The sequence below is a fragment of the Syngnathoides biaculeatus genome, chromosome 14 (genome assembly GCF_019802595.1).
Source record: "Syngnathoides biaculeatus isolate LvHL_M chromosome 14, ASM1980259v1, whole genome shotgun sequence".
Taxonomy (NCBI): Eukaryota; Metazoa; Chordata; class Actinopteri; order Syngnathiformes; family Syngnathidae; genus Syngnathoides; species Syngnathoides biaculeatus.
In genome coordinates, this window is record NC_084653.1 from 25,969,792 (window position 1) to 25,987,276 (window position 17,485).

Genomic DNA, 17,485 nt, shown 5'->3' on the forward strand with positions numbered 1-17,485 from the left:
TCAACTTTATTCCTCTATAGTTCCCACAGCTCTGAACATCCCCTTTGTTCTTAAAAATGGGAACTAGAACACTTTTCCTCCATTCTTCAGGCATCTTTTCGCCCGCTAGTATTCTGTTGAATAAGTTGGTCAAAAACTCCACAGCCATCTCTCCAAATTGCTTCCATACCTCTACCGGTATGTCATCAGGACCAACTGCCTTTCCAGTTTTCATCCTTTGTAGTGCCTTTCTGACTTCCCCCTTAGTAATCATTTCCACTTCCTGGTCCTTCACTCTTGCCTCTTCAACTCTTCCTTCTCTCTCATTTTCTTCATTCATCAACTTCTCAAAGTATTCTTTCCATCTATTTGGTACACTACCGGCACCAGTCAACACATTTCCATCTCTATCCTTAATCACCCTTACCTGCTGCACATCCTTCCCATCTCTATCCCTCTGTCTGGCCAACCTGTAGAGATCCTTTTCTCCTTCTTTCGTGTCCAACCTGGTTTTACAAGTCTTCATATGCCTCTTGCTTAGCCTTTGCCACCTCTACCTTTGCCCTACGTCGCATCTCGATGTACTCCTTTCGCCTCTCTTCAGTCCTCTCAGTGTCCCACTTCTTCTTCGCTAATCTCTTTCCTTGTAAGTCTCCCTGTATTTTGGGGTTCCACCACCAAGTCTCCTTCTCCCCTTTCCTACCAGATGACACACCAAGTACTCTCCTGCCTGTCTCTCTGATCACCTTGGCTGTCGTCGTCCAGTCTTCCGGGAGCTTCGGTTGTCCATCGAGAGCCCGTCTCACCTCTTTCCGGAAGGCCGCACTGATTTGTGCCCCAATAGGGCTGCATTGGTAAAAGTTTGAAATAATTTTAATAATTATTTTTAATTGACTTTCTTTTGGATTCGTTGGATTTTATATTTTCCAAGTTTTGAAAATGTATTTAGTTTTAATAACCCAAAATCATAAATCTTTGGACGGCTTGGTTGAAAACTGTTTTTGTATATCTCCCTCACAGTTCTGAGGATCTGGGTTCGAATCTCACCCTCTCTTTTGTGGAGTTTGTATGCTCTCCTTGTGCCTGCGCGGATTTCTTCGTGTACTCCAGTTTGATCGCAGAGATGTGCATGATCGGTTGTCCGAGATATTTTTAATGCCCTGCAGGTTTGAATCTCAATGGTTGGTTGTTTACATGTGTCTTGCGATTGTATAGCGGGCAGTTCAGGGTGTGCCCCGCTGGTGCCCGCAGTTGGCTGGATGGGTCCCGGCACGCCCGGGACCCGCGCGAAGAGAAGCAGAACAGAAAATAGATGGATGTAGAAATCGGATATTTGTAAAGTACAAATCTTTGCATTTCAAGGCTTTATCGGCTTGCCCTGTCAATTGGAGAAATGGGCAAGAAAATAAGCAGATCATTTATCCCATCGTGTGAAGGAAATTAAACAATACTTTGAGCTTCAATAGAATAGAAAACATTTCTTGAATGAGATTTTCTTATTTTATCACAAGTGACACGCATGACAACCATTTGTGGACTGAGTACATTTCGACAGCAACACCAAAAAGGACACATCACATGATAAGTTAGACCAGTTGAATGCCAAACTCGATTTATTTGCTGGAGCGACGGAACAACTTCTTGATGTGTTTCCAGATTTCTTTCATCTTCACGCCGTATATGATTGGATTGAAGAGAGGATTGTACGCCACGACTTGCAACATCATCATCAGACGAAGGCTATCCGGAAGTTCCGACCCCATTTGCCCCACGATCATGTCGAACGAAGTCAAGAAAGAGAAGCTGATTAAAACCATCAGGTGAGGTACGCAGGTCTCGGCCGCCTTTTCCCGAACTCTGCTGCAACGGCGAAACACGACGAGAAATATTTTGGTGTAAGTGTAGAGGATGAACAGCACAGGGATGACCCCGATGTTTATAAAGATCAACACACCAACAACCGCCACAGTTTTTGATCTCACGCACTGAAGCCCATTGAAAGTGTTGTTGCAGAAAATCCCTTTTAAGACAAACTTGCACAATTTGTAATTTGTTTTGATGACCGTTGCCACCGCTAAATGGCAAGCAGGCAGAAACCAGGCCAGAACCAAGAAGACGGTGACAGTGGTGGCGCCCATCGTAGTCGCATACTGCAGAGGCTTGCAGATGGACACGTACCTGTCGTAGGCCATGGCCGACAACAGCAAAAAGTCGGAACAACCAAAAGTGTAGAAAAAGAACAACTGCGTCATACAAGCTGCGCGAGAAACGGTTTGGCTTTGAGACAAGACGTCCACGAAGAGTTTGGGGTAGATGGCGGTGCTGAACAAAAGCGAGTTGACGGATAAAGCTGCAATGAAAACATACATGGGCTCGTGAAGGTTCCTGTGGATCCAGATGACACAGATAATGGTGCAGTTAGAGCAGAGGATGAGAACGTAGAGTATCAAGAACAGCACAAAGTATACATATCTGTACTTGTCCACGTCTACGTAGCCACCGAGAACGATGAGGGCGTGCGTTCCGTTCATCGTGTGCGCGACGCACGCCGCCGGTCAAGAGTCGGGGGAGCGTCGAGTCTTTTATGGCGACCGCTCAGCCTCCGCGGATCTCATTACGAGCCGCTGTCATGTCAACAAAGTCCCCAAAGTCTATTTGGACTTTTTGTTGTTCACGGCGTGAACCTGTCCGTCACCGACAGCAGGGTCGAACATTCGGTGGACACGATGTCCTCACGTGATGAGTCGTGATATGGTTTGACCCAAATTTATCATCTAACGTTTGTGTCCGTCTGACACTAGCGACTTAAAGTCCAAATATGAGAGGATATTTGTTGAACATGAAAATGATGGTAGCGGCACAGTGGAAAGCTGGAAAGCGTTGGCCTCACAGTTCTGAGGTCCCGGCCGGGTTCAATGTGTGGAGTTTGCATGTTCTCCCCGTGCCTGCGTGGTGGCTTTTCTCCGGGCACTCCGGTTTCCTCCCACCTCGTAAAAAGATGCGGGATTAATTCCCCGTAGGTGTGATTGTGAGTGCGGCTGTTTGTGCCCTGCGATTGGCTGGCGACCAGTTCAGGGTGTACCGTTGATAGCCGGGATAGGCACCAGCACTCCCGCAACCCTTGTGAGGATAAGCGGCTAAGAAAATGGATGGATGGATGCTTTGACTTTTTTTTTTTTTGCCCACGTTATGCCGAGGTAATTTGATTTCTTGAGAAGCGAAGCAACTTATCACACGTCGTCATCTGCCACTTCATGTAAATAGCTACTCTTCTTCTTCTTTTCCTTTCGGCTTGTCCCGTTCGGGGTCGCCACAGCGCGTCATCTTTTTCGCGTATTCGTCCTCCTTCCATCCTCCTCCTTTGCCCTCACGTGTCCTCCTCTAACCACAACTGCCCATGTCCCTCACCACATCCATCAACCTTTTCTTTTGGTCTTCCTCTCGCCCTCTCTTCCTTGACAGCTCCATCCTCGCCACCCTTCTACCAATATACTCACTCTCCCTCTCTCGCCTCTGGACATGTCCAAACCATCAAAGTCTGCTCTCTCGAATCTTGTCTCCAAAACATCCAACTTTGGCTGTCCCTCTAATGAGCTCATTTCTAACCCTGTCCAACTTGTTCACTCCGAGCGAGAACCTCAACATCTTCATTTCTGCCACCTCCAATTCTACTTCCTGTTGTTTCTTCAGTGCCACCGTCTCTAATCCGTCCATCATGGCCGGCCTCACCACTGTTTTGTCAACTTTGCCCTTCATCCTAGCAGAGACTCCTCTGTCACATAACACACCAGACACCTTTCGCCAGCTGTTCCAACCTGCTTGGACCCGTTTCTTCACTTCCTTACCACACTCACCATTGCCCTGGATTGTTGACCCTAAATATTTGAAGTCGTCCACCCTCGCCATCTCTTCTCCCTGTAGCCTCACTCTTCCCCCTCCACTTTTCTGTCCATTACAATCTGCACCAATCACAACTCTCTCGCTGTCTGGGATGCTCAGAACTACTTCCTCGAGTTCCTTACAGAATTTCTCTTTCAACTCTAGGTCACATCCTACCCGTGGGGCATAGCCGCTAACCACATTGTACATAACACCCTCAATTTCAAATTTTAATCTTATCACTCGATCTGATACTCTTTTCACCTCCAAGACATTCTTTGCCAGCTCCTCTTCCTTTAAAGTAACCCCTACTCCATTTCTCTTCCCATCTACGCTGTGGTAGAATAATTGAAACCCTGCTCCTAAACTTCTAGCCTTACTACCTTATCTTGCGATTGTATAGCGGGCAGTTCAGGGTGTGTTCCGCTGGTGCCCGCAGTTGGCTGGATGGGTCCCGGCACGCCCGGGACCCGCGCGAAGAGAAGCAGAACAGAAAATAGATGGATGTAGAAATCGGATATTTGTAAAGTACAAATCTTTGCATTTCAAGGCTTTATCGGTTTGCCCTGTCAATTGGAGAAATGGGCAAGAAAATAAGCAGATCATTTATCTCATCGTGTGAAGGAAATTAAACAATACTTTGAGCTTCAATAAAATAGAAAACATTTCTTGAATGAGATTTTCTTATTTTATCACAAGTGACACGCATGACAACCATTTGTGGACTGAGTACATTTCGACAGCAACAGCACACAACATCTGACAAATGTCAACAAAATAAAAAACATTTCTTGAATTCATGAATAACTTGATTTATTTGCCATAGCGACAGAACAACTTCTTGATATGTTTCCAGATTTCTTTCATCTTCACTCCATATATGATTGGATTGAAGAGAGGATTGTACACCACTATTTGCAACATCATCATCATTTGAACTCTCTTTGGAAGCTCCAGCTCCATTCGGCTAATGATGATGTCGAAAGTGGCCAGGCAAGAGAAGCTGATTAAAACCATCACGTGAGGTACGCAGGTCTCGGCCGCCTTTTCCCGAACTCTGCTGCAACGGCGAAACGCGACGAGAAATATTTTGATGTATGTGTAGATGATGAACAGCACAGGGATAATCACAATGTTTAGAAAGATGAACACACCATAAATGACCAAAGTTTTTGATCTCACACAGTGAAGCCTATTGAAAGAGTTGTTGCAGAAAATCCCTTTTAAGACAAAATTGCATATTTTCTGATTTGCACTGAGAACAGTTCCCACCACGATTTGGCAGGCAGGCAGGAACCAGGCCAAAACCAACAAGACGGTGACAGTGGTGGCGCCCATGGTCGTCGCATACTGCAGAGGCTTGCAGATGGACACGTACCTGTCGTAGCCATGGCCGACAACAGTAAAAGTCCGAACCAGCTAAAGTGTAGAAAAAGAACAACTGCGACATACAAGCTGCGCGAGAGAAACGGTTTGGCTTTGAGACAAGACGTCCACGAAGAGTTTGGGGTAGATGGCGGTGCTGAACAAAAGCGAGTTGACGGATAAAGCTGCAATGAAAACATACATGGGCTCGTGAAGGTTCCTGTGGATCCAGACGACACAGATAATGGTGCAGTTAGAGCAGAGGATGAGAACGTAGAGTATCAAGAACAGCACAAAGTACACATATCTATACTTGTCCACGTCTACGTAGCCACCGAGAACGATGAGGGCGTGCGTTCCGTTCATCGTGTGCGCGACGCTCGCCGCCGGTCAAGAGTCGGAGGAGCGTCGAGTCTTTTATGGCGACCGCTCAGCCTCCGCGGATCTCATTACGAGCCGCTGTCATGTCAACAAAGTCCCCAAAGTCTATTTGGACTTTTTGTTGTTCACGGCGTGAACCTGTCCGTCACCGACAGCAGGGTCGAACATTCGGTGGACACGATGTCTTCCCGTGATGAGTCGTATATTTGATTTGACCCCAGTTGGTCCTCTGCGTCCTTCGTCGTTGTATTGTCCTTGCTGCTGGTGTTCCCCTGGACTTCGATGATCGGGTTGCACGTTCAGATCCACGACATCGGCCTTCAATAGTGAATCAGAACACGGGGCTTCATTTCCTTTGAAGATTGCAATTTCCTGTCCACTCCGTGTGGTCAGAACAACAGCGACTGTCATCTTCTTCTTCTTTTCCTTTCGGCTTGTCCCGTTAGGGGTGGCCACAGCGTGTCATAGATGAACGCGTATTTTTGTGTGGCACAGTTTTACACCGGACGCTCTTCCTGACGCAACCCCTCTGCATTTTAGCCGGGGAGAGAAGCTTACGGCACCTGGTACTCCCAGGCGGTCTCCCGTCCAAGTACTAACCAGGGCCAAACCCGCTTAGCTCCCGAGATCTGACGAGATCGGGCGTTCTCAGGGTAGCGTCGCCGTAAGCCAGAACAACAGCGACTGTAAAGGTATGAAAAATCTCAATTCAATTTGAACCATTTGCAGATGAGGAGGTGTAAAAAATCTGCGTTTGATACCTCTTCTAAGGCACGTTGTCATTTTCTCGTACATCATGGAAAAGTGCAGGTAACTTTGTGGTCAAGCAGTCAAAAACTAGAGAATACTTGAAATAAATATCAGGTATTGTCTATTAGAACCATAAGTACCTGTATTTTGTTTTGACAACAATGGCCGGTATCCTCACCTCACACGCCACCCATTGAGCATTTTTGGGTTTTTTTTTTTGGATAGTGCGGCTCCGCGTGTGTGGCTGGACCAACATCCGACAGACCGCAATCGACAACCTGATCACCTCGATGTGAGGGAGTCGCTTTGCGCCGCGTCAGGCAAATGGCGCTCACACCGGATCCTGGCTGGTTTTCCCGGGTTCTGTTTCGGGACCTTGTTCTTATGCACGATAAAAAAAAAAAAAAGCGTCCTCTCGCTAGCTCAAGTGCTTTTGTACTGCAATGTTCAAAGTAATAGCAGTCAATGTGACTAAGCAGATTGATCCATGTTTTCAGTGTACTGTATATACACGATAATTTCCGGCCAACAAACTGCGACTTTAAACCGTGCGGTTTATGGAATGTTAGCGTTAGCGCAGCACTAGCGTTCCCACACCTGGTTATAAGCCTTGGTAGACAGAGTTTACTGGTAGCACTGTGCTAACCCTAGTGTCGCATTAACACTGCGCTAACGCTAGCATCGCGTTAATGCTAGCGTCGCACTAACGCTACTGCCGCGCTCTTGCTGTGTACCGAGGTTTATAACCAGGTGCGTTCTGTAGGCCGGGAATTACGGTATACTTTTTATTGCTACATGTCAAACAAGTTACCAGTAGGCGCAGTATATTCTCAGATAACCAACAAGACCCAGAATTCATAATTTTCACACCTGTAAGGCTGTGCAATTGGGCACAGAAGAGGACATGGCCTTGTTTCTACAAGACAATGACCCCAAACACACGAGTAAACATGCAAAGTCTCAGTTCCGAACCAACAAAATTAATGTCATGGAGTGGCTGGCCTAATCCCCGGACCTTAATCCAATCGAGAATTTGTGTGCGTGTGTGTGTGGGAGGGGGGTACATAAAAAATACTGTTTCTGAAGCAAAACCAAGAAACGTAAGTGTCTTGTCCCTGCCTTCCAGTCCTGGCTGGGCGTGGCCAGCTGATTAGGAGCCGCACACCTGCGCATCATCCCGACTGATTGAACTCGGAATTTATAGGACCCTGGGGACAACTGGTCTTTTCCTCTCATGCCTCGTTCCCGCACTTCCGTACTCCTGACGTCTACCTCCCGCGTACCGACCAACGCCTGTCACCCGACCCACCCCGTAAGCCTGCAGTGACTGATGGCTCCCTGTTAACTGATATTGGAACGAATAAAGGCTCATTCCGCACTGCTTACCTGTCACCTGAGTCGTGCATTTGGGTCCGCCCTCGAGTCTCGTTCGTGACAGAACGATCTGGCCATAACATGGATCCAGCCGCCGCTCGTTGCAAGTCCAGGGCAGACGCCTGGTCGAGCAGGAGGCTGCCCTCCAGGTGACGAATCAGAGGCTCCATGAGATTTGTGCCCGGCTGAAGCCATGGCGAGCCTCCCAAGCGAGCGCTGCTGCCACACTGACAGCGGCCATTCTGGCTGCTGCTCCGGTTCAGCTCATTCTGCCTGTTCCGCCCGCTGCGGAGATCCAGCGTGCTGGCATAAAACCGCTCTCCCGACCAGAACGTTTCTCGTGGGATTCAGGGAACGCCAAGCGCTTTCTCGCCCAGTGGGACCTCCATTTCGAATTGCAGTCGTCGGCCTTCCCCACAGACCTCTCCCGGATCGCTTTTGTCATATCTCACATGACGGGAAGGGCAAGTGTTCCAGTCTGCGGCGCCGGAACACAAAGCGGCGGCTTCGCTCATGACGCTTCGCCAGGGGCGTTGTCGCGTTTGTGAATACGCCGTCGAGTGCCGGCCCCCGCCCTCCACGACGCCTTCTTCCAGGGACTCTCCCCGCAGATCTGCGGTCTCCTTATTGCTGTGGATCTCCCTTCCTCCTTGGACGGCCTCATTGCGTTGGCCCTCGAGGTCGACCAGAGACTTGTCGTCCAGGGACAAATGGACGCGCTGGCCGAAGGAGAGACGGGGGCGTCCATTCGGTGGCTTCCCTGCTGGCTACCCACCCTTCCGGGGTGGAGCCCATGCAGGTGGAGGGCCTCGACGGGGCGGCAGAGGAGCACCTGCGTCATCGACAGGAGGGGCGCTGTTTTTACTGCGGACGCTTGGGACACTTAATCGGCCATTGCCCGGTCCGACCGAGGCGTCCCGGCCTGAGGGTCTCCACTCTGGTGAGTGTGCGGTATACCGTGGCGGAGTCAGGTCGGGCGCTTCTCCAACTCACCCTAAGCACGGAGGGCCGCTCCTGTACTGTGTCAGCGTTCATCGACTCGGGTTCGGATGCTAACTTGATTAATCTCCGTGTGGTCGAGCGGGCGCGGCGACCTTTCCGACACAGCGGTTCCGCAACGCTTACGCTGCTAAGGGCAAGTTCCTCTGTTGGGTGACGCTCCCCACACAGACCTTACGAATGGGTTTTCCGGACGCCCACACGAAGCGCATTTGCCTTCACATCTTCAATTCACGAAGTAGTGACATTACCCTGGGGAGCCCGTGGCTCAAGGATCAATCCGCACATTGATTGGACCACGGGCCAGATTAAGGCGTGGGGCGAGGATTGCCGCAAGCGGTGCTTCGCTGCCCGAGAGGACGGGAGGATCCAAGTCGTGCCCGTACAGTTAGAGAAGCTAGCTACCGCTCCGGAGCTAACCACGGTGCCCTCCTGCTATCATGACCTGAAGGAGGTGTTCTCAGAAACTAAAGCAATGTCCCTGCCACCGCATCGCCCGTACGATTGTGCCATCGAACTCTTTCGCGGCACCTCACCCCCTCGAGGGAGATTGTTCTCTCTAACAGGACCGGAGCACCAGGCCATGAGGGAGTACGTCGAGGAGTCGCTGGCAGCCGGCCTCATTCGCCCGTCATCCTCACCAGCCGGTGCAGGGTTCTTCTTTGTAAAGAAGAAGGACGCTTCGCTACGACCCTGCATTGACTACCGAGGACTCAACGACATCACTGTGAAAAACAGTTACTGTAAGATAAGGTTACACGTTTCACAGAGGCCTGTGAAATGTATCACCTCATGTGTCATAAATCTCTTTTAATAACTCTGTTACTGTGTAAAGATGCGTGTGTGTACTGTTTGTCTATAGGAAGTTTAAGAGCTCAAGGTGACTGCAAATTTATGATAGCTGCACTCTTGTGGGTTTTAGTAACAGGAAGAACTGTGTCTAATCAGAGGACACCCGACCTTGAGAAGATTAACTGTCTCTGCAAAACAACCTTACTTGTCTTGTGAAACCTGCTCTACCCCACCCTATGTGTGAAGCTCAATAAAATGTGTGGTTTTGGAGGGGCTCGGAGAGAGTCTTACGGGCGGACTTGGAGGACATGTTCTTCTTCCCCCGAACTCTCCCTAAACTGCAGTTTGGTAAAAACAACTCTGCCTCTGTCTCATCATTTTATCCTGGTGCCGGAGCCTCTGGGTCCACATTGAGCGAGACGTCCGTGCTTTGGACCTAACAGTTACCCTCTGGCTCTGATTGCGACAGTGTTCAAACTTCTTCAGGGAGCCCGGATCTTCACCAAGTTGGACCTGCGGAGTGCTTATCATCTGGTGCGGGTCCGGGAGTGGGACGAATGGAAGACGGCACACCCCCACAGGACATTATGAATATTTGGACTGACGAATGCTCCGGCAGTCTTCCAGAATTTCATCAACGACCTACTTCGGGAGTATCTGAATAAAAATGTGTTTGTGTACCTCGACGACATCCCGATTTTTTTTTTTTTTTCGTCGAACCTGACCTCCCACATCCGACAAGTCAAAGAGGTGCTTCAGCGGCTACTGCAACATCAGCTGTTCGTAAAGATGGAAAAGTGCGAATTCCACCAAGCTTCCGTGTCCTTCCTGGGGTTCATCCTGGCAGATGGGGAGATTCAAATGGATCTCGGGAAGGTCGACGCGGTTCTTCGGTGGCCAACTACCGCCTGCAGGAAGGACGTGCAGAGGTTCATTAGCTTCGCGAACTTCTACAGGAAATTCATACGGAACTTAAGTTCCGTTGCTGTCCCTGCACGCTCTCACATCCCCGCGGAACACTGGACCATGACCTGTCAGGCAACGACAAGCTCAAGGCAAGATTCACCACCGGGCCGATCCTCATAGTGCCTGACCCGGATCGCCAGTTCGTGGTCGAGGTGGACGCTTCGGACTCGGTGATTGGAGCTATCCTGTCGCAGAGGAGCACCAGGGATGGGAGGATACACCCCTGTGCCTTCCTGTCGAGGAAGCTGACCCCGGCGGTCAAGACGGCGACAGAGGGGTGGCGGCACTGGCTGGAGGGGTCGCAAGGCCCGTTGGTGGTCCTCACCAATCATAAGAACCTTGAATATCTGAGGACCGTGAAGCGGCTGAACGCTCGTCAGGCCATGTGGGCTCTATTCTTCACCCGTTTTCACTTCACCTTGTCTTTCCACCCAGGCTCTAAGAATGGCAAGCCGGACGCTCTCTCACGGAACCACGACGGGGATCACGCGGAACCTGCGGCCGTTTCGATCCTGCCACAAGGCGTGCTTCATGTCCGGCTTCACCTGGGTGGTCGAGACACGGGTGAAGGAGGCCCTGAGGGACATGCCGGGCCCCGCTGGTTGACCTCCTGGCCGCCTGTACGCTGTACCATCACCGCGGGGCGACTTGATCAACTGGGCCACACCAATAGGATGGTCTGTCACCCGGGCATAGCGAAGACGTGCTCGGTGGTTGAACAATGGTTCTGGTGCCCCAACCTGGGTAGAGACGTAAGAGAACACGTCAACGCCTGTCTGGTGTGTGGGGCCAACAAGATGTCCCGCATGTGCCCTGTTGGAGAGCTGTGGCCTCTGTCCATTCCCTCCCCCCCCCCGTGGTCGCATATCGTCACTGGGTTACCTCCCTCCCAGGGGAACACGGTGGTACTGTCTATAGTGGACCGGTTCTCTAAGATGGTCCATTTCGTGCCGGCCCCGAAGATCTCGTTTGGCAAACAGACAGCCCAGTTGCTGCTGTACGAGGTCATCCGCTACCACGGGCTCCCGGTGGATATCGTTTCGGACAGAGGACCGCAGTTCATCTCCCGGTTTTGGAAGGAGTTCTGCACCCTCATCGGCACCTCGGCGAGTCTGACATCGGGCCATCGCCTGGAGTCCAATGGCCAGACAGAGAGGGTCAACCAAGACTTGGAAACCGGCCTTCGCTGCTTGGCATCCCGGGACCAGAGCACTTGGAGCCAGCACCTTAAACGGGTAGAGTACGCTCACAACTCCCTGCCCTACGCCTCTACCGGTATGGCTCCTTTTCACATCGTGGATGGGGATCCCCCCTCTCTGTTCCATTCGGTGGCCACGGACTCGCGGTGCTGTCAGCCCTGGCTGTGATACGACGCTGTAAGTGGACCTGGGAGGCAGGACCCTGCTGCGCATGGGCAGCTCCTACAAGTCCGGAGCGGACCGAAAGAGGAGAGCGGCGCCAACGCTCAAGGTGGGACAGCGAGTGTGGCTGTCCACTAAAGGATCTTCCGCTGTGGACGGAGTCACGCAAACTTGCTCCCAGGTCCGTTGGTCCGTTCCCCGTCAGCAAAATCATCAACCCTGTCGACGTATCACTGAATCTTCCCAGGTCGATGAGAGTCCGCCCCACTTTCCACGTGAGCAGACTCCGCCCGACCCGTCCGTCACCGCTGGTTCCTTCGGTCAAGATCCCCCCCCCCCCCCGCCTTCCCTCACGGTGGACGGCGGTCCGGTGTATTCTGCACGCCGGCTGCTGTCTTGTCGTCGGAGGGGCAGTGGGGTCCAGTACTTGGTAGACTGGGAGGGGTACGGCCCGGAAGAGCGCTCCTGTTACACATTCGGACTGTAATTATTGTCACTGGCATTTATCCGTTTGTTGCCTTGCGTGAGTGAGTTGCATTCACAGCCTGTGGGACTCTCCGCTTCTACGCGTAAGTTAGAGTAACCCTCGTCGCAGCGATTCTGTGCCCTTTTGTTTGAACCTGTCCTGTTGAGTTAGTTAGTTTGCTTCAGAGTCATCAAACCCTTGCTGGACTGTATGTCTTTTGGATCCTGCCTAGCCTAGGATCTCTGTACCTCTGCCTTGTCGGACTGCTACACCGTGTATGACCCAGTTTCTGGAATAAACCACAATGAACATTATGCCTCAGCCTCGAAGTCCTGCATTTCGGTCTGCCCCCGTACCGGCGTTTCTTGACAGGAAAAACTCATGAAAGGACTCCATGCCACTCAAATGTGAAGCATCCATCTTTCCATTTTCTTGGCCGCTTATCCTCATGAGGGTTGGGGGAGCGCTGGAGCCTCTCCCAGCTGTCAACGGGCAGGAGGCGGGCGGGGTACACCCTGAACTGGTTGCCAGCCAATCGCAGGGCACAAATAGACTAACAGCCGCACTCACAATCTCACCTAGTGGCAATTTAGAGTGTCCAATTAATGTTTTATGTTTTGGGGATCTGGGAGGAAACTGGAGTGCCCGGAGAAAACCTGCGCAGGGAGATCACGCAAAGTCCAGACAGGCGGGTCGGGGATCGAACCCGGGTCCTCAGAACTGTGAGGCCAACGTTTCCCCAGCTTGTTCACCGTGCCGCCGGTTGTGAAGCAGCAGCAGCAGCAACAACAACAACAAAACGTTGGTCATATAACTAAATATGAGTTCAGTGATTCGTAGGATTGGTAAATCTTTGAAACAAAATATTTTGTACAAAATATATCTAAATTTTTTTTTTTAAAATCTGCTTCGTCTCTTTGGACCGCCATCATTTTGAACACGACTGTAATTCATCTGCTACTCGAGATCTCCACTATAAGAAATTACAAAATGCATTGTAATCATAATCATGTGATATGATCCCAATTGTAAATCAATGTCGCCCTGTAATCTGAGGAAATAATTATTCTCTTTGTAAGCGTGCAAGACTGTAGCTTGATATATGACAGCATTACGTGGGTCGAGATGTGACTTTTTGAGGAAGAAGTGAGCAAATCTGCATCACGATGGAGCAAATTTATCACGTAACGTTGTCCGTTTGACATGAGCGAGCATTAAATAATGATTTTTTTTTATTGATGATACGTTCCCCAGATTCTCAAGGTATTGACTTGACCTAACCTTAAAGACCCTGAAAAGTAATCTTTGTGATTTTATTCTAATTATTATACATTACTTATGATGAAATATATCAATGGTTGAATATTAATAGAAAAAAATAATAAGAATGTAATAATAGAATAATAAATAATTTGGGACTGAATTGTTTAGTATGAATTTTTTTTTTTGTCCATCTATATGATATACACACACACATGATAGACGGTTTAAAATAGATCAATAAATAAATACCAACTCTTCCTCAATGGGATCCTTTTTTTTTTTAATCATGCTGATACATATTACAATCTTTTGTACGTGGAACACATACAAATACAACAAAACAACATCTGAAAAGTGTTAATTATCCAGAAAGTATTTGACATTATGAAATAAGTCCGACCAATTGAATGCTGAACTTGATTTATTTGCCATGGCGAGCGAACAACTTTTTGATATGTTTCCAGATCTCTTTCATCTTCACTCCGTATATGATCGGATTGAAGAGAGGATTGTACACCACTATTTGCAACATCATGATCACACGAAAGCTCCTTGGAAGTTTCGACTCCATTTTGTTCGCGGCCACGTCGAACGCTGCCAAGCAACAGAAGCAGATTAAAACCATCAGGTGAGGTACGCAGGTCTCGGCCGCTTTTTCCCGAACTCTGCTGCGACGGCGATGCACGACGCTAAATATTTGTATGTATGTGTAGAGGATGAACAGGATGGGGAACAGGCTGGTGTTTATGAAGATCAACACGCCGTAAGCGGCCAGTATTTTAGATCTCACGCAGTGAAGCATATTCACAGTGGTGTTGCAGAAAATCCCTTTTAAGACAAACGTGCACATTTTCTGCTTTGCATTGAGAACTGTTGCCACCGCTATCTGGCAGGCCGGCAGAAACCAGGCCAAAACCAAGAAGACGGTGACAGTGGAGGGGCCCATGGTCGTCGCATACTGCAGAGGCTTGCAGATGGACACGTACCTGTCGTAGGCCATGGCCGACAACAGTAAGATGTCTGATGTCGCAAAAGTGTAGAAAAAGAACAACTGCGACATGCAAGCGGCGTGAGAAACGGTTTGCCTTTGAGACAAGACGTCCACGAAGAGTTTGGGGTAGATGGCGGTGCTGAACAAAAGCGAGTTGACGGATAAAGCTGCAATGAAAACATACATGGGCTCGTGAAGGTTCCTGTGGAGCCACACGACACAGATAATGGTGCAATTACAGCAGATGATGAAAACGTAGAGTATCAACAAGAACACAAAGTATACATATCTGTACTTGTCCACGTCCACGTAGCCACCGAGGACGATGAGGGCGTGCGTTCCGTTCATCGTGTGCGCGCCGCTCGCCGCCGGTCAAGAGTCGGAGGAGCGTCGAGTCTTTTATGACGGCCGCTCAGCCTCCGCGGATCTCATTACGACCCGCTGTCATGTCAACAAAGTCCCCAAAGTCTATTTGGACTTTTTGTTGTTCACGGCGTGAACCTGTCCGTCACCTACGGCAGGGTCGAACATCCTTGGGTGGCAATCACGTGACAATGGCCTACAGACAATGGTCTACAGATCAGATGATCAGAACAGACTTTCCTATAAAAATTTGCCTTGCGTACTCGAGCTTCGTTCAAGCCACTTTTGTCGCCGTGTTTTTCAATAACTCCATTGCGTCTTCCTCTTCATGCAATCGAATCTTTGGAACACGGGAAAAATCGCTTCCCGGCGTCTCCGTTTCCGCGATTTCCGCATCCGGAGACGCAACAAAAATTTGGGCACGGTGACGACGGACTGCTGACTGCTCGTCTGCGACAATGGCGGTCAAGTCACCCGGATGAACGAGCGTGACGTCACCTGACACCAGGCCGTTGGGTGGACATGTCGTCCTCAAGTGATGATTCGTGACATGATTTGACCCCAGTAGATCCTCGGGTTCCTTCGTCGTTGCACTGGTGATCCACCGGACTTTGATGATCAGGTTGCACTGTAAGGTTCCAGGACATCAACCAGGATCTTGTTAAGACTGCTCATGTGTGTCTTTTTCCCAACTTGAATGGAATATTTGATATCTGTCAAAGTCGGCCTCATTTCAGTTGTGTTTCATGGCCTTCAAGAATGAATCGGAACACGGGTTAATTTCATCCAAAGATTGCAATTTCCTCTCCGGCTTTTGTGGTCAGAACAACAGCGACTGTAAAGGTTACATTTATTATTTTTTGATCGTATTTGTGCACTCTTCTGGAACCATTTGCATACGAGGAGGTGGAAAATTCTGCGTTTGATACCGCCTCTGAGCCCCACGGTGCCATTTTCTTGTACGTCACAAAAAAGTGCAAGTAACTTTGTACCCAAACGGTAAAAACTGGACAATACTTGAAACGATTACCCCCACGTGCCACCCATTGAGCATTTTTTGGGGGGGGATTTAGTGGCTCTGCATGTGTGACTGGACCAACATCCCACAGGCCGCACCTCAAAGTGAAGGGGTTGCGTTGGACTGTATCAGGTTAGAACATTGTTATACACTGACGAGCACCCTCATTTTCTGTTCTTTTATTCGTATTTGTTCTTTTTAAAAATAAGATCAAATCTGAAATCAGATTTTTGTCAAAGAAAATTGACCTTTTAAGGCCGTACCGCCCATTTTTGTTAATCTCTGCATCTTCGAAGCAATTTTTTTCCCCCCATTCAGCTAAGCAAATTAAATAATACACTACAATGAACCAAGAACAATTCTTCCTCAATGGGATACATTTTTTAATCATGTGTGACACATAACAATCATTTGTGGACTGAGCACATTTCAAGGTAAACACCAAACAACACCTGACAAGTGTTAATTAGGCACAAAGTATTTGACAGGACCAGTTGAATCCTGAACGTGATTTATTTGCCGTGGTGAGCGAACGACTTCCTGATGTGTTTCCAGATTTCTTTCATCTTCACGCCGTATATGATTGGATTGAAGAGAGGATTGTACACCACTATTTGCAACATCATGATGACGTGAACTCTCTTTGGGAGCTCCGGCTCCATCCGGCTAACGATGATGTCGAAAGCGACCAGGCAAGAGAAGCTGATTAAAACCATCATGTGAGGTACGCAGGTCTCGGCCGCCTTTTCCCGAACTCTGTTGCAACGGCGAAACACGACTAGAAATATTTTGATGTATGTGTAGAGGATGAACAGCACAGGGACAACCCCGATGTTTATGAAGATGAACGCACCATAAGTGACCAAAGTTTTTGATCTCACGCAGTGAAGCATATTCACGGAGGTGTTGCAGAAAATCCCTTTTAAGACAAACTTGCACATTTTCTGCTTTGCATTGAGAACTGTTGCCACCGCTATCTGGCAGGCCGGCAGAAACCAGGCCAAAACCAAGAAGACGGTGACAGTGGAGGCGCCCATGGTCGTCGCATACTGCAGAGGCTTGCAGATGGACACGTACCTGTCGTAGGCCATGGCTGACAACAGTAAGAAGTCCGAAGCAGCTAAAGTGTAGAAAAAGAACAACTGCGACATACAAGCTGCGCGAGAAACGGTTTGGCTTTGAGACAAGACGTCCACGAAGAGTTTGGGGTAGATGGCGGTGCTGAACAAAAGCGAGTTGACGGATAAAGCTGCAATGAAAACATACATGGGCTCGTGAAGGTTCCTGTGGAGCCACACGACACAGATAATGGTGCAATTACAGCAGATGATGAAAACATAGAGTATCAACAAGAACACAAAGTATACATATCTGTACTTGTCCACGTCCACGTAGCCACCGAGGACGATGAGGGCGTGCGTTCCGTTCATCGTGTGCGCGACGCACGCCGCCGGTCAAGAGTCGGAGGAGCGTCGAGTCTTTTTATGGCGACCGCTCAGCCTCCGCGGATCTCATTACGAGCCGCTGTCATGTCAACA

General features: G+C 49.3%; 3 protein-coding genes and 2 pseudogenes across 3 annotated transcripts; all 5 read right to left on the reverse strand.

Annotated features, from left to right (window-relative positions):
• Positions 1-1,592: 1,592 nt before the first annotated feature.
• Positions 1,593-2,516, reverse strand: LOC133512740 (olfactory receptor 10J4-like). The gene has a single exon (XM_061842675.1). The coding sequence runs from the start codon at positions 2,508-2,510 to the stop codon at positions 1,593-1,595; it is 918 nt and encodes a 305-aa protein (XP_061698659.1). The 5' UTR covers positions 2,511-2,516.
• A 2,155-nt stretch (positions 2,517-4,671) lies between these two features.
• LOC133512549 (olfactory receptor 10J4-like) lies at positions 4,672-5,741 on the reverse strand (annotated as a pseudogene).
• Positions 5,742-6,155: 414 nt separating this feature from the next.
• LOC133512775 (5S ribosomal RNA) lies at positions 6,156-6,274 on the reverse strand (annotated as a pseudogene).
• A 7,722-nt stretch (positions 6,275-13,996) lies between these two features.
• On the reverse strand, positions 13,997-15,200 carry LOC133512737 (olfactory receptor 5AS1-like). Its single transcript, XM_061842670.1, has one exon. The coding sequence runs from the start codon at positions 14,912-14,914 to the stop codon at positions 13,997-13,999; it is 918 nt and encodes a 305-aa protein (XP_061698654.1). The 5' UTR covers positions 14,915-15,200.
• Positions 15,201-16,459: 1,259 nt separating this feature from the next.
• Positions 16,460-17,485, reverse strand: LOC133512738 (olfactory receptor 11A1-like). The gene has a single exon (XM_061842672.1). The coding sequence runs from the start codon at positions 17,375-17,377 to the stop codon at positions 16,460-16,462; it is 918 nt and encodes a 305-aa protein (XP_061698656.1). The 5' UTR covers positions 17,378-17,485.

Bases quoted from the DNA above. Each gene is read 5' to 3' on its own strand.
- LOC133512740 (XM_061842675.1), bottom strand. From the start codon at position 2,510: ATGAACGGAACGCACGCCCTCATCGTTCTCGGTGGCTACGTAGACGTG.
- LOC133512737 (XM_061842670.1), bottom strand. From the start codon at position 14,914: ATGAACGGAACGCACGCCCTCATCGTCCTCGGTGGCTACGTGGACGTG.
- LOC133512738 (XM_061842672.1), bottom strand. From the start codon at position 17,377: ATGAACGGAACGCACGCCCTCATCGTCCTCGGTGGCTACGTGGACGTG.